The 23,338-nt window shown below is 61.3% G+C and overlaps 1 protein-coding gene across 1 annotated transcript; it reads left to right on the top strand.

Annotated features, from left to right (window-relative positions):
• The first annotated feature begins 21,084 nt into the window (after positions 1-21,084).
• Fzd10 (frizzled class receptor 10) lies at positions 21,085-23,092 on the top strand. Its single transcript, XM_003460803.3, has one exon. The coding sequence runs from the start codon at positions 21,229-21,231 to the stop codon at positions 22,978-22,980; it is 1,752 nt and encodes a 583-aa protein (XP_003460851.2). The 5' UTR covers positions 21,085-21,228; the 3' UTR covers positions 22,981-23,092.
• The last annotated feature ends 246 nt before the right edge of the window (positions 23,093-23,338 follow it).

Below are 23,338 nucleotides of genomic sequence, written 5' to 3'. Positions count from 1 at the left end.
CAGCACGCCCAGTTCAGAAGTGCAGTTTGCCTGAGCTGCAGTGACCTCTGTGCAGCGTGGGGTTCCGGAGCAGAGTCTCCTGTGACAGTGGCCCCAGGACCCTGCCCAGTGCCTTCCCGGCCTCTGTTGCGTGCGTGGTTCTGAGGATCTCTTTCCTGCTCCCATCCTGAATTCACTCTTTTTTCCCATGAGCGCTCTCCAACTGCAGCCGGTTGGGAGCCCATGCAGCCTGGGGGATCCCTGTGCCTGGGGTCACGGTCACTGTCAACCCTCCTGGTCTTTGAGGTGCACTGGCCGGGATGTTTCAGAACTGGCCAGTCTGGGAGGGTCTGACTCCCTCTCGGGACTGGGCTGACCAGGAGGAATCAGGGCTGTGCCTTCATCTGGGCACCACATCTGGCACTGGGCATCCTGGTGCTGGGAATCACACCTCCGTTTCCCTCTCTGTGCCAGGGTTGGGGTTGTCACGGTGTCCCAGCCACCAGGAGGCATGGAGGGGACAGGCGAGGGCTGGGGCACTGCGCTCGCCAGTGCTGTGTGACCCACAGGTGGAGTCTCGCAGGAGAGGACAGCAGGGTGACCTCGGCCCACAACTGACCTCAGGGCCCCTCATTCCCTGCCCAGGTGGCCAGAAGGGCCCTGAGCCACTTCCTGGATAAACAACACCTGCGATGACCGCCCACAGCAGCCAAAAATGATCAAGAGCTCAGTGGCATTTTAGGAGCCAAACAGGGATCATTTGAGCGGGATGCCGAGCCCACTGTGACAGCTGCCCAGAGGGTCACCGGCCACAGGCTCTGCGCCCCTCACTTCCAGTCTGTTTCACTCACAGGGCGGGCATTGTGTCTAGGAACGTGAATGCCCTGTCGGCGTCTCTGATGCTTCTGTTTCTAGGAGGCCAAACCAGGCACGTTCTGCAAATACAGGGGGCTGCTGCGTGCAAACAACCAGCCTGTACGAGTTTGTGTTCTCTAAAATCAAAGAATGAATTTTAGGAACAACAGAGGCTAAGAGCAGAATATATTATTGAGAGAAAGAAAGCTTCTGTCTCAGAGAGAGACAGAAGGGGTCCCCAGCCGGCTGCCAGGGACTCTGTCTTTTCTAGGGGCTTTCATAGAGCAAAACCAGGAGATGAAGCAGGTCCCCGGTGGGGAAAACATGGGAGCTTGCCAGGCAGACGAGCATGAGGCGGGACAGAGCTGTGGTCAGCCAGTAAGATTAACTGCTCAGGTAAAACTGCTTAAATTGGGGACAAATGGGGAAGTGAGCCAGGTAGCAAGCGGTGTGAATACAGAACAGTGCCTCTTCCTGCAGGGGTTGGGATGGTGGCTCCCGGCTTCCCCAAGGTGATCCACACCTGTTTAGAATATCAATCCCTGATGTTTATACTCAGGGTGTGGTTTCTTTGTTTTGCCTTTTGTCTTGAGATCTGGCCCACAGCTGAGGTGTCTGTCTTCTCCAAGGTTGCAAGCTATCTGGTCTTCTACAGTGTCTCTTTCGAGGCTCCAGCCACCTGACTGCCTGTAATGTTTCTAACTAACTCAGTCGCCTGTAACAATACAGCCCCACGCCTCTCCCCTTTTTAATTCCGAAACAGGATTTTGCTAAATTGGCAAGCTGTCCTGGCTGCACTTATATTTGAGATCCTCCTGCCTCAGCCTCCCAGAGTACTGGGATTGCAAGTGTGCACCACCACACGCAGCTTCATCTGCATATTTTAAGTAGAAATATTTAACAAAGAATTTTATTGTGTGGAATTTGAAACACAAAGAGAGACACAGGTGGTAAATGCTTACATGCCTGTGGCCCTGCTTGGAGGCCAGAGGTTCTGGGCTGCTGCTGGGCCCTCCACTCCTGCCCTCACCCCAGTTAGCTCCATCCACCTTGGGGCTACTCTGAATTTCCAGACCCCACAGAACTTCCCCTGTGAGGAAGAAGCAGGTTTTTCTTACAGGTGTGGAGTTGCTACTTCTGCTTGGGGCTCATCAAAGGTGGCATGGACAGGCACCCGTGTGCTGGCTTGTGGAAGCTGACAAAGACACAGCCGGTGCCCTGGCAGCTGCACAAGGAACGTCACAGCCAGGAGGAGCCAGGAGTCCTCGCCAGCCCCAGTCCTAGACCTCTTTAGAGGGCGGGGCCTGGTGAGGGGGCGGGCCTCTGGGAGGTGGGCGGGGCCATTGTGGGCGGGGGCTCCGGCAGAGGGTTGGGGTCACACCTACCTCTGGCCTGCGTGGCTCCTAGACCCCAGGTGGCTTCACAGATGGGAGCGAGGACTTGGTGACAAAGAGCTCTGGGTGGTGCCATCCGTGTCACACGGCTGTGTCCACGGTACTGCGCAGAACTTCGTGTTCTCCAGGCCACGTCTCTGCCGTGCTGGGGCAGAGATAGGATGTCCCCTGCCGTACACACGTGCGAGGGATTGCACCACACATGTCCAGGGACGACCCCGATTTTGAGCACAAGAGCCCTGGCTACACCACCCCCTGCACGACACACAACTACTGAGGGCTATACTGCCCACATCCGAGCCGCCCACATCCGAGTCCTCCCGACCGAGTGAGGCCGTGGGCCCTGGAATGGTCACGCCCATCCGTTTCTGGTTTGTGGTCACCCCATTCTTCGAGTGACCGCTATGACTCAGACGGTTGCTCCCAAGAGCTTCCCACCCTCCAGGCCTCGGCTTACATACAAATAGGAGTGGTCAGCCTGTGCCCAGGGCTTGCAAAGGGTGGGGGGCAGCCCTGGGCCTCACTTTAGTGGCCCTGACCCATGTCCCCACCCTCTGGTTCCCACACACCCTTGCTGCACCCACCAGGGCAGCTGCTTCTGCCTCCTGCTCTTGAGGAAATGCTGGTTCTCAGCTTGGCCAAACTATTCCAACGCTCCCACTCTGCCAGCAGTCCACTCTCTGAACTGTCCACTTTGAATGCAGAGTAACAAACTACACATATACGTGGAACCTGATCTGCCCCCATCTCTTTCCCTAACAGAGGTCACTGGGCACAGAGGGGAGCCCTCCCTGGTGCCATCTGCCCCACTCTTGCATGGCACACATTCTAGACCCAAGTCCCCAAGCAGGGATCAGAGTTGGCATTGCATGTGCTGGGCTGGGAAGTCCCCAAAGGACTGTGGGGGACAAGTCAAGCCCCCATCCCTGGGGATACCCCGCATCCACGGGAGGCCCCGGAAGGACGGACGGGTCACCACTAGCTTCTTGGGGTGTTGCCGGCATCCTCTTGTGCCTGGAGCTCAGCTCACGTGGGCTGCTGGAGCTCTGGCCCCAGCTCTGATCATCCCAGGGAACACCCTGCCTGGCACTGCTGGTGGCTCCTTGCCAGGGCCATGGCTCCTGTGTCTACTCCCAGGGAGGGCTTCACACCAAAGTCCAGGCAATGTGCCTCTCTCCTCGGCTGCCTTGCTGGGGCCTGGGGACGTGCACTGGGGTCAGGGCAGTCGGCTAGGAGAGGACAGGGGGCAGCAGCAGGGCTCCCACACACACACCATGGTAGCTGGTGACGTCTCGGCCAGTGGCAGGTTGACAGGAGGACTTCAGGAGAGCAGTACTCTCCAGGAAGAACAGCAGCAGCATTGGGTGGCGGACTGCTGTCCCCCACCACTGTCCCCCACCACATGCTGCACCATGTCACTGTGCCACAGATGGGGTGACTACAAGACTTAAAGAGTGCCCCACGTGGGCTGAGGACATAGCTCAGTGGCACAGCACCTGCCTGGCGAGTGTGAGGTTGAGTGTGAATCTTGGTACAAAAAAGTGCCCCACTCAAGAGGCCGAGGCCAGAAGATCACAGGTTGAGGCCAGTCGGGCAACTTAGGGAGACCCTATCCCACAGGAAAACCAAGAGGGCTGGGGGGTGGCGGTGGGCCGATCAGGGTCCTTCTCCCCATCCCGCAGCACAAGCCGGGGCCAGACGTGACCTTGTCTGGGGACAAGAGCATTTTGAGGCTGGGGTGAGGGGGGGACAAGAGAGGTTGGAGAGGAGGACAGCACAAGTGCCCCTCCTCCTCCCGGAACACTGAGAACGTTCTGGAAGGGCCTGGGAGCCTGGGGCAGGGCCTGAACCCCATGGCCTCTCCAGGAGCCAGCCCCAGCCCCAGCCTCCGGTCACCTAGGGGCTTTGTTTGTTTGCATTTATTTCTGTTTGCAGCAGTTCCATGAGGCCTGGGCTGCCCTAACCCTGACCCTGACCCTAACCGTAGACTTGACCCTCCCAGAGGCTTCCCAGGGCCTTTGTCCCCACCCGCCCTTTGCTGCACCCTGAGGACAAGCCTCCAGGCCGTGGGCACAGAGTGGCAGGTGCTGGCCCAGCCTGTCCTCACCCAACCTGCCCGACCAACCGGCTGCTGTCCTTGTGGTCTGGGGAACCCCGAGGTGTCCACACGCAGTCCAGGGCCTGTGTGAGTGCCTGACCATGCGCCGCAAATGGGACTCTGCTGTTTGGCTAAGTTGGGCCCTGGTTATTCCCTGGTTGGTGAGGAGGAGAAACAGGCAGTTGCTTGACTGAGGAAGGGCACAGGCCGCTGCAGCCCCACCCGTGGCCTGTACACCAACTGAGGCCCTGGAAGCTGCCAGGACCCGCTCTGCACAGCCTTGATTGGGCTCAGGAGCCCATGCTGCCACAGATCCCGGCACAGGGATGGCGGCCCAGAGCCCATCAGGCAGGCGTTTGCGGAGCGGAGAATCCAGGGACGTAAGCCTTGCTTCTCCGATGTTTCCTGACGGCTTCCTCGCCGCACGTTTCCTGGAGTGCGGCCCCCACAGGTTCTGGCGGAAAGCGGCGTCCACTTTCTCTGTGGCCGCGGGAAAGCGTGGCAAACACCCCAGATGCACAAAGCAGCGACTCCCCCGCGCGGGAGTGGGGATGAGCCAAGTTCCAGGCTGCTGCAAAGCCGGCTCCTGTGCTTACGTGCAAGCTGCAGGGTGGAACCCGCCTCCCACCCGGGGCTGGGGCTGAGAGGGGCTGGAGCCCCAGTGCCAGTGTCCCCTGCGGGTGACCCTGAGGTCCTGCTCTGTGTGGCCCCGCCAGCTGCTGTGGGCGCTGCACTGGGGCTTCCCGGGCCACACCAAGGGGAGCTGGGTGCAGCCCTGCAGAGGCCCCGGCAGGCACCTCTATCTGCAGGATGGTGATAGCGACCCCTACAGGCTGTTAACGGGGCAGGAGCAGCCAGGGACAAGGACGTGCTGTGTGGCTCAGACCTGTACCTCACGCCCTGCCCTGAACTCCTCTGATCGCCCAGATTCCTGGGCCCCAAGTCTGCACACTCAGCCAGGCCCCATTCTGTGGGTCCCTACCCAGGGCTGCTGTGTCTGAGGCTGAGCTCGCCGTGTGCGCAGGCGCAGCGCTGGACCCGTGTGGGGGTGGGGAGGTGGCTATCACAGGGCCACAACCTGCCGCGACCTGGAACTGTGCACAGCACATATGGACCGCCTTACTCTCACGATCATGGGCTCAGCATACACACACACGTGTGCACGTTCACTCAGACATAAGCATTTGTGCTTGCACAGCCAGCACACATGCACGCCCGGGGCCTCTCACACCAGTCTGCACACACACTCGCTAGCCACACTCCCAGGTGGCCACCAGCCCCTGCCAATGTGAAGCCCAGCAGGCAGCAGGGGATTCCTTAGGCCACTGCCCTCTGCTTCCCACCAGGGTCACAGGAGGGTATGCCAGTGCTCCCGTGCCCTCCACAGCTGTGTGGTGCCACCTTAGCCATGGCTGAGACCCCATGCACAGCCCTGGTGGCTGTAGAACTCCCCTCCACCCTCTGGCCCAGCACGTGAGGGTCCTCTGGATCCTGTGTGATGCATCTCAGTGCGGCTCCAGGCCCCCAGCTCTGATGGCAGCCGCTGTAGATGCCGCCTTCCCACTGCATCCTGCAGCCCTGCAATGCCCTGTGGCATTGAGCTGTAGTCCCCACGCTCAGCAGCTCAGATGTCTGTGTCCTGTGGGGTCAGGCCAGGATGACCGGGGGTGACAGGATACTGAGTCTATGACAGACCAGTCCTGCAGCCCAAGCTTTCCCTGGTGGAGGGCCTTGGGCCCTACATCCCAGCTCCTTCCTAGAACCTGCTCCTGTCCTCTAGATCTGTGGTAGGCCGGAGGATGGAACAGGCTCCCTGACACCTGTGTGCCACAAGGTCCCCATGGGAGAAGGCAGGAACCGGAAGGTCTCCCAGAGAGCCCCCAGTCTGCGGTGTTTCTGATCTGCCCTAAACTGACCTTAGGGAAGCAGCTGGGGCCTGCAGTACACAGATGGACACAGGACCCCTGCATCCGGGTGAGAGGAGCTCATGCAGCTGCAGAGAAGGGAAAAGGGCCAGTCTGGGCAGCCTGGACACCTGGCAGGGCCGGAAGGTCACACGCCACACAGTTTCCTGACAGGCGTGTTCAGGGCAGGGACTTCACGAGCAGACAGGAAGCGGGCCACACTGCCCAGGGGCCGGAGGAGGGCGAGCCCCTGAGGATGGGAGCCAGTGTCCCTGGGAAGAGGGGACACAGGGAGGAGATGGAGGACAGGCCTGCTGCCTGCAAGGAGCAGGGAGGCGCTCAGAGCTGGGGAGCCAGGCCAGGGGAACTTGGGGACCACACCCACCGTGGGGTTTGTGTCTTGCACACTGGGGCCCGAGGTGAGGTATCTAGGGGTCACACTTGCTGGCGGCCATAGGCTCCTGCAAGGGACACTAGTTCCTGCTGGGCTCCAGCTCTTTCCTGTGGAGTCACCGGGCCCGAGGATTCTCACACTCAGCTTGGAGGCTCCACCAACTGCGCAAGCTGGACACATCGTTTCTAAAATTGTTAGGAGAAGAATGAGTCCTGCTGTAGACGCCAACGAGGCACCCAGCAGTCACCACGGAAATCTAAACCATCTAACCTTGCAATCCTTCTGGGGTGTGACCGCCGCCCCGACCCTTGAAGCTCTCTTGGACTTCGTAAACGTTTCCACAACTTATATTCCTCAGTGCATACTACAGTGCCTGCTAATCTGACTGTGGCGGGCAGAGGAGCTCTGTCCCTGCTGCCTGACGCCGCGCACCGGGGCTTTGCAGAGTGGGGTGCAGGACTCTGATGCGGATGGGGTCCTGAATCAGCACAGTAAGCGGGGCTAACCACGTAAGTCCGTGCATTCGGGGGCCCCTCCCCTGCTGTGGCCCCCAGGAGACCCCATGAAGAGGGATGGGACCCCGGACTGGTGACTCTGAAGGTGGAGGCCCGATCGGCCAGCCAGGGACGGGGGGCGCGAAGCCCTGAAGGGCGTTCCTACTCCTGAGGTCAGGATTTCCGACCCCCAGGACAGCAGGAGGAGTGACCCCCAGGCAGGGCCCTCAGCTCTAACATCTCCGCCCCAGCGCCAAGGAGACAAAGCCTCCTTTGCTTACCTGTGTGAACCGAAGTTCTCCGCCTGGTGGCTATTGGCTGGAACTGGGTCACGTGTCTACCCCCTGAGCCAATCACTGCAGCCTCGGGGATCTGTGCTCTGATTGGCCCTCACTGGCCCAGGAGCCCAGCCCTGTAGCAGGGACGGGGCGTGAGAAGGAGCGGGGGGAAGCGGGGTGCTGCGGCGGCGGGGAGCTGGGAACGGGAAGTGTCACAGGAATGTCCCCTGCAGGGCCGCCGGGAACATGCGGCTCTCCAGAAGGCCAGCGGCTGCCGTGCCGCAGAGCGGGCCGGCCCCGGCCCCGTGTTCCCGTGGGAAAGCCTCCCGGGGCCTGGGCCCTCCAGGTCCCCGCACAGCCGCGCTGGGCCCGGGCCTCCTGGGTGTTTTCGCAGAATTTGCAAACATGAGTCTTGGCTTTCCACCAGGGAGATAATTGGCTTTTTCCACGCACGGCGGGCCGGCCTGTGCAGGGCCTGACAGGGCGCCAGTGGGGCCTCGGAGGCGTGGGGGGCCAGAGCCAGCAGGGCCTGCTGTCCCTCTGCCCGGCCTCCCTGGCCGGGCTCCTTGACTGTCACCAGGCCAACTGTCACTGGGTCACCCTCTCCCGACCCCCCCATCTTTCCCACAACCTCTGACCTCGCTCCCCACCTCAGGTCACACAGAAATGAGGCCCAAAGGCACAGGCCCAGGGGACAGCTGTCCTCGCAGGCGGCAGCAGAAGGTGGCTCACAGCTAATTCTGCCCGGGCAACTTGAATTGGCTCAGCCAGAATGGAATACTTTGGGCTAATTCATTTGGCAATCACATCAAAGCCCAAAGGGGATGGCGTCCAAGTTTCCTCCTCTTTTAAAAATAAAATAAAACAGAAACAAAAACAAATCCGGGCATGAGCAGAAACAGGGCTCTGATGATTTCTCCTCCCTGTGAGGCGGGGCGGGAGGTGGAGGCCGCACCTGGCTTCCCCAGTGCCTGGCACAGAGCAGAGTTAGCAGTTTGTGCTGGGGGAGTAGCCCCGGGGTCCTTCTCTGGTTCCTGTTGCTAAATAAGGGAACACCCAAGGCTTAACAACAGGGAACAAATGTCTCCCAAGTACTGGGGCTCATAGGGTAGGGCTTAGGTGGGGCAGGTGGGCTGTTCTGGTCTGGCAGTGGCTGCTGGCTTTTTGGCCTGAGCTGGTCACTGTCCACAACACCTCCACAGGGTCTCTCTGCATGGCACAGTCTGGGCATCCTTGCCTGTGGGAGTAGGGTTCCAGGACAAGCTCCATAAAGCTTTGCCACCCACATTTCTGACTTATTCTGAGGTCTCAGAAGCATCATTCCCTCCACAAAGTGACAAGCCCACTTCAATTAAGAAGGACTGCAAGGCCCCTCATCTTGATGGATAAGTTGAGGTCACGGTTACATTGTAAGAAATGTGTGAGAGGTGGATGGTGCAGTTGCAGCCATTTTGTGACATGCAGCCTGCCTCGGGAGACCAGTGAGTGGCCCCTGGACAGGTCACACAGTCTTCAAGGTGACCACCCAGCCTCAGTACAGGTTTCTAAATTGAACCAGGCATCAGTAAAACTGTGGTCCTTAGTTTCTGAGCTGGATCAAAAACATCTTCCTTTTGAAAGCACCACGTCAGCCTGTGTGACAAAACAGTGTCCCGGTGACAAGTGAAACCAGATGGGCACTCCGTCCTGGCTGTGATTTTGTGTTTCAGATTTTGGAAGATGAGATCATTGTACAGGGCACATGGGGTCAGTGTTGCTTTTTACGAATCTGCAATTATTTGTCTAAAATTTCCTATTAGAAAAGTGTGAAACCAGGCCACAGAGAGACGGAGAGGCCCAGCGTGGCCCAGCAGAGGGTGGGCTGGGCAGGGTCCACAGCAGCCCCAGAGCAGAGGGCGCCCTGGACATGTGACGGTGGTCCCCAAGTGAGGGGACGGGGGCCGAGCGACACCTCACCACCACATCTACCGAAGCCTCCTTCCCACCTGCCTGGACAGCACTGGTTGCACAGACGGGGGACCTGGCGATTCCCACTGCCACCTGTGGGTCAGCTGGGCAGGACCCTCGGGAAATAATGCCAGGGTCAGAGGCCAGAGAGGTCACTGTGACCCATGCCAGCACCTTCCTGGCAAATGCAAGGTCCTGAGTTCAATACCCAGTACCAAAAAATACCCAGGCAAACAATAATGACAGCAAATCCACACACAATCATTTAAGAAAGAAAAAAAAAGAGACAGCTGTAGGCATGGAAACAGAGTCACACACGCGTGGATTGGCAGAGAGATATACAGACGGGCAGACAGCAAAGACAGACATGCGGGTATGGGAGGCGGGTGCCCAGGAGGGAGGCCTGAGCAGGTGGATGGATCCTCACCTCCGTGTGCAGGGAGACTCCAGATAGCTACGCGTATTCCTACCCAGATCTGTGAGCTGATAGCTTTGTAGATACGGAAGGAGCTCCCTGGGAGAGACAGCTCAGACAGAGGACAGTACACAGATCTGAAGGAGACATGGAGGCGGAGGGCAGGAATGTGGTCCGACGGCACACAGCCAGCAGAGGCGGGCTTGCAGGTAGCTGTGGAGATGACCAGAGGGCAGACACACAGTTTATTTGTTGCGTTGGAGGCCGAGCTGACATCGGCTGGGAGACAGCTGGACACTAGGCCCTTCCTCTGCTGGGGTGAGGCCCACCCAGGTGCCCCTTTCCCACTGCAGGTGCCCACCCCAGGTATCCCACCACCTCGGAGCTGGGCAGTCGGTGAAGGACAGGCCTCGCTGCCTCTGCAAACTGCAGGCTGCAGCCCTGCGGTCAGATCCAGAGCAGCAGCCCTGCCCAGTGCCCCTGAGAGCCGACACTCACTCACCAGCCCGGGTTTGCACCTTCTGGAGCCCTCAGGGCTCAGTGTGACCCAGATTGGCGTCCCCAGTGTCCCCTGGAACACGCCCCCTATAGGGAGCCCTTTCCCATCCTCACCCTGGTCCGGGAAGGTTTCTATGTGGATCTCCAAGGAGAAGCTACTGAGTTCCAGTGAGTTAGTCCCGATCTTCCACTTCCAGTGCAACCCAAGGCAAGAATAAAGACACTGACACACATGTACAGTCACGGGGAGCAAAGGGGTCCCACAGCCAAGGCGATGGTCACCAGAACAAAGGCCTCCACCCAGAACCCTTGCCGGGTTTTAGTAGCTCTCCAGGAGGGGAGGGGCTCGGGGATGAGGGACAGTGAGAGGGGCGGGGAATACGTGGGAGCTGAGCCGGGCCAGGTGGGAGCCCTGAGGTGGCCTCTGCCATGTGCAGGGGACCAGAAATGCAGAGAGAGCGACCTGCACAGCACAGCTGAAGAGGTGTCTAATAATCTGGGTTCATGCTTCAGCTCTGATGCACGGACCCTTTTGCCCTGGGAAGTCTCAGCCTTTCTCCAGGCTCGACAGCGTGGAGCACGGCTCTCCATCCCACCCGGCTCAACCACGTATTTGTGGGGTCCCTGGGTGGGGTGACACTGACCTGTCGCCTTGCTTCAGAGATGACACAGCAGCTCCCCAGCCAGCCCCATCAACACTGCTTAAAGCCCACTAAAAGGAGCAGAGAATGGCCCGGCCAGCTCTGTGCATCAGTACCTGGAGACAGGGCCGAGTTTGTCCAAAATGGAGAGAGCTGCTCTCCTGTCAGGGCAGGTCCTCCGAGGGGCTCCCCACAGGCTCCCAGCAGGCACTGAGCAGCACCCACCCACAGGGAGCCGGGGCTCAGTGTTTGCCGACAGCCCCACTCCCCACACTTCCCACAGCTGGCGAAGGCCAGACTCAGCCCCGCTCCTGGGAAAGGCCTGGCTCAGCTCTGCACACAGCCGGGCTGCGTCTGGGAAACTCTGCTGGGTGCTGTGTCCCTGTCCCTGGGGACAGTTCCTAGGAGCCAGTGCTCCATCCCACAGCCTCTGCTGCCGGTCCATGCGTGTTCTGTGTCCACTCACACTACTGGGCTCCCCATGCAAAAGGAACAGGACAGATGGAGAGGCTTCCTGTCCTCCACGAGGCAGCTCCTTCAAAGCCAGGCCCCACGTGACACAGGACTGGTGAGGGCACTCTGAAGTGGTGAGGAGCACAGGGGGAGCCCCGCTGGTTCTGGGGGGAGTACAGGCCTGGAGGTTCACGGCAAGTTTCCCTTGGATCCAGCAGAACTCCCACGCCCTGTGTCCCTGAGAGCCTCAATGCTGTGCACCCGCATTCACCCCGACCCATCCCTGTCTCTATCCTTGACGGCAGCCACCCACACCGATCTGCAGCAGGCGGCTTGGCGAGGACCCTGATGGTGACCTGCAGGCCAAGTAGCCCCAGCTGGGCCACCAGAGACCAAGTCTTGCCTTTGGGCCTCTGGCCTTAATCGTGGCCCCGCAGGGCCAGCAGGGCACTGTCCTAAGGTCCCGGGGACGCCCAGACAGGAAGCCCTCCGGGCATGAGAGTCTGCCTTACTGTCCAGGACTCTGTGACCACCACCACGGGCCACCGGTCACCCTAATTACCCTAGTGGGGACAAGCCAAGGACCCAGGAGAGAGTGAGGCCACATGGAGACCCCAGAAGGCCTCTCCCAGGTCCACCGGAAGACACCTGTGCCTGTCCTGCACCTCAGGGGCAGAGTCTGTGGAGACAGGTACAGGTAACCCCCCTGCCCCACCTCAGCATCCTGGGGAAACCATGGGTCCCCCACAGCGAGGGCCATTCCATTCTGTCCTCCTGGGTCACCTCAGCCAGCGACAGCCTCCACCCAGCTCCCACCTGGCAATTATCTCCACCTCCTGTCGGCACGTGTAATTATGCTCACCGCCTACACAGGGAAACTGAGGCAGGGGTGTAACTGGGCCATCACCGGTTATCTGGCGCCATCCACTTTCAGACCGACATGGCCTGGGAGGCGGCCACAGGGCGAATCCAACCCCACTTGCTCTCCGCCCTGCAGACCCCGAGAGGAGGTAGGAGGAGCCGCAGCACTGGGCGGGGCCGAGGTCTGGGGGAGCCGCTGCAGGCTCCGCCCTCCTGCGGAACAGGTTTGCTCTAAGTGCATTTTCCAAAACCAAAACCGCGTGGTGCAGATTCAGTCTCTCAGGCCCAAATACTGAGGGGACGCTCGAGGTTCTCAGCAAGATCCAGCCTGAGCTGAGCCTCGTGTGCGACTTCCAATATTCCAGCAGCTACTTTTGAAAAAGTAGAGGCCAGGCATGGTATGCACACCTGTAGTCTCAGCACTCAGGGAGGCTGAGGAAGGAGGATCTCAAGTTGGAGCCCAGCACAGGTAACCTCAGTGACATAAGGAAAACCTGTCTCAAAATTAAAAAATAACCAGGGGCCGGGGATGGAACTCAGCGTGAAGGGCCTGCGTCCAGTCCCCAGACCACAAAACCAAGTCACCTCCTGCAGCTCACAGGTGCAGAGAGGCCCCATGCGACTGCCCCAGGCTCGGTGAGGGGCCAGGACGCCCCTCGTCTGCACGTGTGGGTCCCTCACCCAGCACACAGGTCTCCTCCCCAGAAGTCCCTCTTGGAGCCCCAGAGGGACGTGAAGCCCTGGCTCCCCACCCTGGCACCGCCAGTGAGTGGGCACTCATGGGGCTGGGGCTTTGCCCCTGGGAAACCACGCAGGACAGTATCACAGCTCTGCCATTCTCTGCTCAGGTGGCTGGTAAGTAAGCCATGCTTCTGGGAGGAGAAAACTCCAGGGTTCACAAGGGTGGGTCCAGGGTGTAAGCCAACAGGACCTGCCCCCAGCGGCCCTAAAGCCACCGCATAGGTGGCCATGAGCTCATCCCCAGAGGCCCCAGTAGGGGCTTCCCTTGGTGGCCATCCAGTCATCCTGCCCTGCAGGTGACCTCTGTCCACCACCTCAGCCACTCCCACACTGCCCTCCCCAGCCAGCCCTGTTGGTGGCACTGTGCCCTCAAGCCGGGTTGCTGGGGGCACCAAGCGGCCAGCAGGAGGGCAGAGTCCGGCAGCAGCAATGCCAAGGATGGACTCGTCCATCGTGTGACATCTGTTACCAGGATCGCATATATTTCAGACGTGTGAGCCAGGTGGTCTCCGGGCAGCGCTCAGCTCTAGGGACCAAGTGAGCCGACAGGGCCGGGTCCCAGTAAAACTTTACATACAAAACAGACAGGGCCAATCACGAGACACGGTACCGGTGCTGGTGCCGGTGCTTGGTCCGGAACTCGGCCTTCACGTGGATGCAACAGCCCTGTGGGGTCAAGCCAGCCCCAATACCACAGGGGCGCCCAGAGAGACCAGTGGTAACTCACAGCAGGGTTACCAGCCCCGATACCACAGGGGCGCCCAGAGAGACCAGTGGTAACTCACAGCAGGGGTGGAGACAGCTCTCCGGGGCCGCTCTCCACAGCACCAGCGTACTGCGCTCTGGTCTGCAGAAGGGAAAATCATCAGCCTTTAAAGGGAATCTTAAAAATGGGGGTGGGTGCAGCATTTCCTCGGGTTCGTTCCTGTGGGGCTCCACAAACTTGGGTTATTTGTGCGTCTGGCGAAGCAGCCCCTCAGCCCATGCTCCTGCTCTGTGCTGTTTCTGGAAGCTCGGAGCGTCTCTGATGCCCTCTGGGTGCCAGCCAGGTGCCAGGTGGTGGAACACCCCAAACACAAGCTCGTCTGGACACAGGACGCGTCCCTCCAAGGGCAGGGTGAGAAGCAGGGAGCTGGGCCCCGTGCATCCCCCCAGCAGGTTGCTGGGGTCAGGTCAATGATTCCATGTTGGCAGAGTTACAGAGGCTGGAAGGGGCCAGAGGTGATGGGGCCACTCACGGTGAGCTGGCCAAGTGGTACGTGGCCAAGTGGGCAGCCTGGCTCCGACCCCTCCCCCAGATGCCCGTTCCTGTTCCCGTGGCCTCCTGTGCAGCCTGTAGTCATGTACCACATCCAGCACTGAAGCCTGGGCCACCAAGGCTGAAGACCTCTCCACGTCCACATCTGCTGACCACTGGCTCTGCAGAGGAATCTGCCTGCCCTTTCCAAGCACAGGTCCCCAGCTACTCCCCCATCGTGTGGACATGCAGAGAAATTCAGTCCAATGAGGTGAAGGGAAGGTCCTCGAAGGCCTTCTGGAAACTTGCCTTTAATCAATGAGATTAATGCTCAGATCAGTGGCTTTGGTGTCAGTCACTGAAACTCCCCAGAGACACGAGCAGGCTGTCCAGCCCCTGACTGAGTGCTGCAGACCAAGAGGAGACAGGACAGCTCGAGGACCCACTTCTGCCCAGGCCGAGCTCTAGACAGTGCAGGGCATCTGGAGGTCACCTGGCAGGGCGACCCCACCCCACACTGCAGGCCACCAGGCCGGATAGGGTCAGCCACCTGGTGCAGGGCTGGGCAGGAGGCAAGGGGTGCCGGTGACACGCGGCCTGGGTCCCTGCAGACTGTCCCCAAGGCCAGGCCCGAGGAGTGATCCATGTCACGGTGGCCCCGAGCCTCCTCCTCCTCCACGGCCTCCTCCGTGGGCTTCCGTCCTCCACATCCAAGCTGAGGTAACTGCTCCGGGAGGGGCACCGGCCCACACCCCACCCCGGCCTGTGTACCACAGCCCTGGGACCACTGACATCCGTCTATGACAGGTGGGGGCAGGGGCAGTGTCTCCCACAGATCTGTCCTCCTCCTGGTCACGTGGGCCCCTTTCTTCCCAGGAGCAAGGTGCAGGACACGGGAGACTTGGGGTGGGCCCAGCCTTCCTGAAACTGTCCCTTACACCCCAGCTGGACCAGACCGGGATGGCTAACATGGTCAGAGCTGGGACTCCACCACCAGCAAGCCCCCCACGTGGCTATCGGGGCTAAGGCAGGCAGTGGCCAGGGCAGCAGGCACAGGCATCACCAGAGCACGCTTGTAGGTGCCGGGGGCTCAGAGACTCGGGTTTGGAGCCAGCCTGAGGACCGTGATGGGACACCCCGCCCACACTGCAGGGAACAGGGTGCTCGGGACGAGAAGGGGCAGGGGAATGGGCACTCCCAGCCCCGCGGGCCACAGGGCCAGGGTCACGGCATGGACAGCTCTCTTCCTGCCAGGCAAGCTCTGGGTGGCCCCAGGTGTCCCTGGTGTGTGGCCTTCCTGCCCCAAACCTCCCTCTTCTAATGACCATCTGTGGATGACTCCAGTGGGCACAGACCCAAGACCCCGACCCACGGGGATAGAATCAGGGTCTCCTTCCGAGCCGGAGGATCAGGCTTGGACACATCCTTCTGTGGCCGCGATGGTGGTAGCTGTGGCCAGAGCACCTTGTAGCCTCTGTCTCACGCACTATGAGGGCAGGGCCATGGAGATGGCCTGGTCACTCTCCCTGTTCAGGGTCTCCCCACCTCCAGCCTCACTGGTCTCCTGCCTAAGAGTGAGAAGTCAGAACATGGCCAGGTGGACGCAGGCAGAGCGGGGACGCTGGGGTTCTGGGTGGTGGGGACCTGTGGACATGGGCAGTGGCGGTGCACGTGCTCACCTCTTAGGGACAGGGGGAGCATGGACAGAGGAGGGAGCCCCTTGGAAAGTGAGACCCAGCCCTCCGTGGGGCCACAGCCTCCTCTGCCCTCTGCACTGTGGTGGCCGGCCCCTCCCCCACTGCCATCTGCCAGGGACACAGCAGCCACAGAGGCCCCAGAGACCAAAGTCAGGTCACGGCTCTCCGCCCTCTGGAAGCCTCTGACAATCACTGCCTGGGCCACAGCCTCTCCTCCCCGCCCCTCATGCACCCCGTGGGGTCCCTGACAGGGCCATTCTCCTCAGGCCCTGTCCTGTCTGCCAGCTGTGTGAGGCGGCACAGAGCTGCAGGTGGCTGGGGAGGGAGGAGACATGGGGCCCTGGGCCGGCTGGGGACAGGAGCAGAAGGACTCCACAGCAGGAGAAGCACCTGGGCGGACGTGGGGAGCCCATCCTGGACACCCTGACCCAGGCCAGCTGAGGTCAGTCAGCACCCTGTGGGATCCCTCCAGATAAGCACAGGGGTGCTGAGAGTGCGGGACATGGCTGGTCCAGCAGAACCAGAACCACCCTAAGCCGGACAGTGGCCGGACCCCTGCCGGCTGCTTGCGTGACCCCTGCTGGGTGTCCCTTTGTGGGAGTCCATGCTGGTGACACCTCTGTGAGGACTGGCACTCAGGGCCCTGTCCAGGTCTCTTCTCAGGCTGAGAAGGGCAGTGTTCTGTCTCTACACGGTGTCCTCCTGCCAACATGCTGGGGACGGGCCTGGCGGGCTCCATACTCTTCAGCTGTGGCTCTGGTGGCTTCTGCCACGCAGGTCCAGCCTGCGTCACTGTGTGTGAGCAGGGCATCTCCGGCCCCTGCCCTCACCTGTCCTGCCCCAGTTCACCTCCACTCCACGGTGCTGGCCTGCTGTCCACACCGCTCCTGTGCTCTACCAGGACGGCCTTGCCCTGTCCCTGTGGGTCCTCAGCCTGTCACCCTCCCTGCGACCCCATTTCTCAGGAGAAAACTGGGGCACTGAGACAGGAAATGGCTCTGCATGGCAGCTGGTGGTGGGAGACACTGCTGGGGTGGGGCCCGGCCCACCAACCCCACGCTTGGGAGGTCAAAGCAGGAGCAGCTCCTCCCTGAGGCAGGGCCAGGCTCCAGGGTGCTCTGCAGTCACCCACGCAGGGGCAAGGCCGGGGGTGGACGGGTTTCTCTCCTAGAGAGCCAAGGGCAAGGGAGGGGTCCCAGAAAGAGGTGTGGCACAGAGGGCCAGATGGGACAGAGGGGAGCAGAGCAGTCAGGGCACAGAGGAGGCTGATGTGGGTGACTCTCCCTCCCTCTGGCCTCCCTTCTTCTCCCTCACTCTGGGACCCGAGATTCCCCTTTGCCCGGTATCTGTGTGAGCCTCCGCCACACACAGGGCTGCAGGTCCAAATGCTCGGAACAGGGCCAGCTCCGGGTCCAGGGCCAGCTCGGCTCCCAGGCGGAGAGCACAGAGAGCGCCCTGGGGCTCGCAGGCACTCAGATGGGGTGCGCGGCCCCCCACACCCGCCGAATCACATGGCCCCTGGCCCGCAGGCCTGGGGAAAGGCAGCGCTGTGTCTTTAAACAAGGAAGAGGCACTGCCCAGGAAGCCGGCGGTAAAAGGCCAGCGCTCTCGGAGGAGAAGGAGTTTAATCTAATTTGCTTGGAGGGTGTCTGTCTGCGGTGTTGTTTTTTGGAGTGTGGGAATAGAGGAGGGGAGCTGCCCCCTGAATGGTCCCTTCTGCGCCAGAAGCAGTGGGGCGCCGCCGGACGCCAGCGAGCCCAGGCCCAGCCTTGAAAGAGGATTAAAGAAACGCTCTGATTTGCAATTCACACGAATGCACCCCGCGGAACCTTTGGTAATATTTCAATCCACATCTCAAGGGAAGTGGCCTTAAAATAGCAGCCTAAATTGTTGGGCCCTCGGAGGGCGCTGGCTCATCCAGTTTACGAGGAGGAGGGGTTCTGGGGTTTGTTTTGTTTTGTTTATTTCACCTCCCCTCTCCCTCCCCCCGTCCTGCAACCTGCACTTTTTCAGTGTAATTAAAACTTTTGCGCCTGCTGAATCTGCCGGGACCTGCCCACCTCTGGGGTACTAAACACCACTCCAGGGCTGAGGGGTTTCCAGGGGGTGGCGGAGGGGCAGGCTCCCCGGGTTAGAGAGCGGGGCTCCCTGTACGTGTTTATATCTGCTAAGTTTCTGGAGAAACCTGATAGGAGACCGGTCAGGAGCCAGGCCGCGCACCAGGCGGCGAGCAGCGGAGACCAGGTCCTCGCTCAGACCCGGGGCTGAGGGCACAGCAGGTCCCAGGCAAGGGCCAGTCTCCTAGCTGGAGCAGGGGCTACTGCCAAGGCCCCCCCCGCCGGCAGCCAGCACCCCTTTTACCTTTAAGCTCACCCCACCCTCCCTACCTTGCTTACCTCTGACAGTCAGCTTGGAGCTCGCTCCCTGGGCTTAGGGTTCAGTTGCTGTTCACTCTTTATCTTAACGAGATTATCTGGGTTTTTCTCTAATCCTGTTTCAAAAAACCTCGCCCAGGCCTTATGATTCCCATCGACGGCTACATAATAAGCAAAGATGCGACTTTGATGGTCAGCAAGATCCGCGTCAAAGTACTTTGCACTCGGGCCTTGCCGGTCAGCACAGCAGGAAAGGGGGCTCCCTTTCCTCTCCCGCCACCTCCAAAACCGGCTCCTGAAATCCTCCGGTCACAAACTTTGGCCTTGCCCTGCAGCCTCTGAGACCTGAGCCTGTGAGGGTCCGGGCAGGGGTTCTGCTACGTGGATATTTTTAGGTGACAGAAGCCAGGAAAAAACGCTCCTCCCGTACCTTACAGGAAATCGTGTTTAATTATAAAGTTTCGTTAGAGACCTCTGCCCACAAGCTTAGAGGCCTAATAAGATGTCCATTAATTTAAACGCATCACTGTTCCCATGACAGACCCCAATGCTTTCTCTCCCCTCTTTCATCCATGGTTAAATATGTAAATAAAATGTCTAAAGTCGTTCTTCAAAGAAGACAAAAGAAAAAAGGGCTGAGGGAAAGGCAGCCATAAAATTCTTCCCCGGTTCTCCATAACAGTTGCCAGAGGGAGGCCGACCGACCGCGGCCCAGCTGAGCAGCAGGGAACCGGCCAGCCGCTCCTGCTCACAGCTCAAATCCCACACACAGGGAAAAAAATAAAATAAAATATCTTTTCAGCTGGAGCATCAAAAGGCCCCTTTCATTTATTAGTTACAGAGTTATCTTCCAGTGGCTGGCTTCTCAGAGCCCGGGTTTGCTGATAATAACGTCTATTTGTTGGTCTGCCTCTCTGCTGGCCACGGGGAAGTGGTACTCTGCCCACACATTTATAAAGAAGGAAAAGGATGAGGAAAAAAACCAGGAGAGAAGAGAGCAATCTGAAGTGGCCGGGCCTAAAATAATAGGCCTGATCACGGCGGGATGAAAACAGCGCATAAAAGATCAATTAGGAGACACTCTCCAAGCCTGGCACCCCACTCCAGGGCTTGGCACCGGGAGGAAAGGAAACCACCGGGACAGAAGGGACAGGGGACTCGGCGGACCCTCGCGGGGAAAATTCTAGAAACGCCAAGTACCATCTGCGCAATCATTTCTAAATTGGAGGTTTGCAAAGGTAGCTCGCCAGGCCAGAGCGAAGTAGATTTTACCAAACCATTGCCGGTTTCAGGCTTCCACCTGGCCTGACCTCCTGGCCCTCACCCAAGGCTCCCAGGGGTCAAGGACACCGCGCTGGGCCCTGAGCGAATCGCGGGCTCCCACCTCTGGGGAGGGAAGGGAAGGTTGCTCGGCTGAGGTTGTTGCCTTGCGCTAATTAGAAACGGGTCCTCTCAGGAAGTGCTCGGCTCCCCACCGCGTTGGGCGCTTCCCTGGACAGCTGGAGGAGCCGTCGGGGCGGCGCGGGTGAGCGCTGTGGGTGGAGACCCCTCCCGGGCCAGGGCGGGCGCGCGGCAGGACCAGAGCTGGGTGCGCTGGGCCCCTGACCTCGCCTCTCCACAGGTGGTCCTGGGAGTTTCCCAGGCACTTCAAAGGCCTGGCCTCCGGGGTGACTATAGGACACCTGGGGACTGTTTATCCAAGAGTTAGTGCGGGAAGCTGTCAAAACCCTTGTGCATTCCGGGTGCAGGGCGCTTGTGTCGCGCCCTGCGCGCTGGGGGGGGGGGGCGTTGCGTCCCGAGTGGCTTTCCACGATGGGGGACACAGAGCCTGGGGCCCCGCGGCTCTTGCATGGTGGGTGTGGACCGCGGGCCTCCAATTCCTTCTCCGAGAGAGCTGGGTTCCTGCTCGCCTCGCCACGCCCCGCCCAGCCGCGCGGAACCATCGCCAAGTAACGCAAGCAGCGGGCAGGTGGCGAAGTGACCCGGACGCCAGGTGGGGGGCGCAGGGGGGCGCGAGTCCCAAGCCCGGAAGGTCTCCCAGCCCCCGCCCTCCCCGCCTCCTAGTGAGGGACCTCGGCCTTAAATCCGGGCCTGAAGCCCTCCCTGCCCCTCCCGATCCCTTTGAAATTTCAAAGCCAAGCCCTCCCCGGAGCCGAGCCGGACCGCGCGCCCCAGGCTGGTCACCCGGGCCCCGGACGACGCAGGCAGGTTTACAAGCCAAGGGGCCACTTTATGGCCAAGGCCATAAAACGCAAATCCCCCTTCTCTTTGAAAGCGCACTCTGCCAGGGATCCATCATAAAAGTCGGAGAGGATGCGCCCCCACCCTGCGCCCACCCGCGGATCGCCCCCATTTGCGGCCCCCGAACTTCCCGTAACCTGGGCGTCCTTGGGGTGCGGGGCACGGTCTCGAGGGCCTCGGGACCCAGGGAAGGGAGGCCAAGTCGAGGCGGCGCGCCTGGCCCGGCGGGGCGTCGGGACGCGGGGCGCCCGGGGCGCACGGCTTTCTCATGCAAAGCGCGCGGGGCGGGGCGGGGGCGGGTCCTGCGGCGCCGCTCTTTTCCCCTTTGCCCGTGCGCGCGGAGGCTCATCCCGGGACGCGGACCTCGTCACGGCTGCCGGCGGGGCCCGGCGAGGCCGGGGGCGCAGTGTGCTGGCCGGGCCACCGCGCGCCCTCGCCGCCCGCCCCCTCTGTCTGTAGCCGCGCCCGCGCCTCCGGGAAGAGGCCAAAGTTTGCAGCGGCGGCGGCGGCGGCGGGAGTCGGAGCCGCACTGCGCCCGCCGCCCGCTTCCCGGTATTGTCTGCAAACTTCGCTCCCCTCCCCCGCGCCCTCGCGTTGGGCCGGGCCGCGCGGGCATGGGCGGGGGCCTGCGCCGGGGCGCCAGGCCAGGGCGCGCGGCAGCTGGAGCGCGCGGGCCGCGGCGGTGAGCGGCGCCGACGTCCCCGCGGGGGCGCCCGGGACCCCGCCATGCCGCGCCCAGCGCCCCGCCTGTGGCTCGCGCTGCACGTCCTGGGCTCGTGCGCCGCCATCGGCTCGGTGGACTTGGAGCGCGCGGGCGACGGCCAGTGCCAGCCCATCGAGATCCCCATGTGCAAGGACATCGGCTACAACCGCACGCGCATGCCGAACCTGATGGGCCACGAGAACCAACGCGAGGCGGCCATCCGGCTGCACGAGTTCGCGCCGCTGGTGGAATACGGCTGTCACGGACACCTGCGCTTCTTCCTGTGCTCTCTCTACGCGCCCATGTGCACCGAGCAGGTCTCCGCGCCCATCCCCGCCTGCCGCGTCATGTGCGAGCAGGCCCGGCTCAAGTGCTCGCCCATCATGGAGCAGTTCCACTTCAGGTGGCCCGACTCGCTGGACTGCAGCCGGCTGCCCAGCCAGAACGACCCCAACTACCTGTGCATGGAGGCGCCCAGCAACGGCTCCGACGAGCCCAGCCGCGGCGCCGGCCTCTTCCCTCCGCTCTTCCGGCCACAGCGGCCCCCGGGTGGCGGCGCTCAGGAGCACCCGGCCCAGGACGGGGCCGCGGGGCGCGCAGGCTGCGACAACCCGGGCAAGTTCCACCACGTGGAGAAGAGCGCGTCGTGCGCGCCGCTGTGCACGCCCGGCGTGGACGTGTACTGGAGCCGCGCAGACAAGCGCTTCGCCGTGGTCTGGCTGGCCGTGTGGTCAGTGCTCTGCTTCTTCTCCAGCTCCTTCACCGTCCTCACCTTCCTCATCGACCCTGCGCGCTTCAGGTACCCCGAGCGCCCCATCATCTTCCTGTCCATGTGCTACTGCGTGTACTCCGTGGGCTACATCATCCGGCTGTTCGCAGGCGCGGAGAGCATCGCCTGCGACAGGGACAGCGGCCAGCCCTACGTCATCCAGGAGGGGCTGGAGAGCACGGGCTGCACCCTGGTCTTCCTGGTGCTCTACTACTTCGGCATGGCCAGCTCGCTCTGGTGGGTGGTCCTCACGCTCACCTGGTTCCTGGCCGCCGGCAAGAAGTGGGGCCACGAGGCCATTGAGGCCCACAGCAGTTACTTCCACCTGGCCGCCTGGGCCATCCCGGCGGTGAAGACCATCCTCATCCTGGTCATGCGCAGGGTGGCGGGCGACGAGCTCACGGGCGTGTGCTACGTGGGCAGCATGGACGTGAACGCCCTGACGGGCTTCGTGCTGGTGCCGCTGGTCTGCTACCTGGTGGTCGGCACGTCCTTCATCCTGTCGGGCTTCGTGGCCCTGTTCCACATCCGCAGAGTGATGAAGACGGGCGGGGAGAACACGGACAAGCTGGAGAAGCTGATGGTGCGCATCGGCGTCTTCTCCCTGCTCTACACCGTGCCGGCCACCTGTGTGATCGCCTGCTACTTCTACGAGCGCCTCAACATGGAGCACTGGAAGGCGCTGGCAGCGCAGCACAGGTGCCGCGTGGACAACCGGACCAAGACGCTGGACTGCCTGATGGCCGCCTCCATCCCCGCCGTGGAGGTCTTCATGGTCAAGGTGTCCATGCTGCTGGTGGTGGGCATCACCAGCGGGGTGTGGATCTGGACATCCAAGACCCTGCAGTCCTGGCAGCAGGTCTGCAGCCGCAGGCTGAAGAGGAAGAGCCGCAGGAAACCAGCCAGCGTCATCACCAGCGGGGGGATTTACAAAAAAGCCCAGCACCCCCAGAAACCGCACCTGGGGAAGTTCGAGCTCCCCGTGCAGCCGCCTGCCTGCGTCTGAGGGGAGAGGGTGGGTACTGGGCAGGCGCGGCCCGTGCTGGGACGTTGCTTGTGTTTTTTTTAAATAAAAGTTTTTTAAAAAAATATGGAGAAATAAAAAGTGTCCACCCTGACATTCAGGATGCCGCGGTGCTCGGGAGCAGGAAGTGTGCTCGGAAGGTTTTGTTCTGCTGGGCTTTTGAGGCAGGGGCTCCTTCCTGGTCCACGGCCCCTTGCCGAGCTCCTCTGGGGTGGAGTAGTTGGTTCCGACTGGAAAGGAACACTTTCCAGACCGACCCCCAGGATGCATCTGTGTGTTGGGGTGGCCTGGCGAGGGGCTCACAGTGAGCGCCCCATAAGCTCTCCCCTTGGGTAAGCAG

Source organism: Cavia porcellus, unplaced genomic scaffold (assembly GCF_034190915.1).
Source record: "Cavia porcellus strain 051 isolate PalLab524CR breed Dunkin Hartley unplaced genomic scaffold, mCavPor4.1 scaffold_16, whole genome shotgun sequence".
Taxonomy (NCBI): domain Eukaryota; kingdom Metazoa; phylum Chordata; class Mammalia; order Rodentia; family Caviidae; genus Cavia; species Cavia porcellus.
Note: the sequence above shows the minus strand (reverse complement) of the source record. Positions and strands in the feature narration are given on the sequence as shown.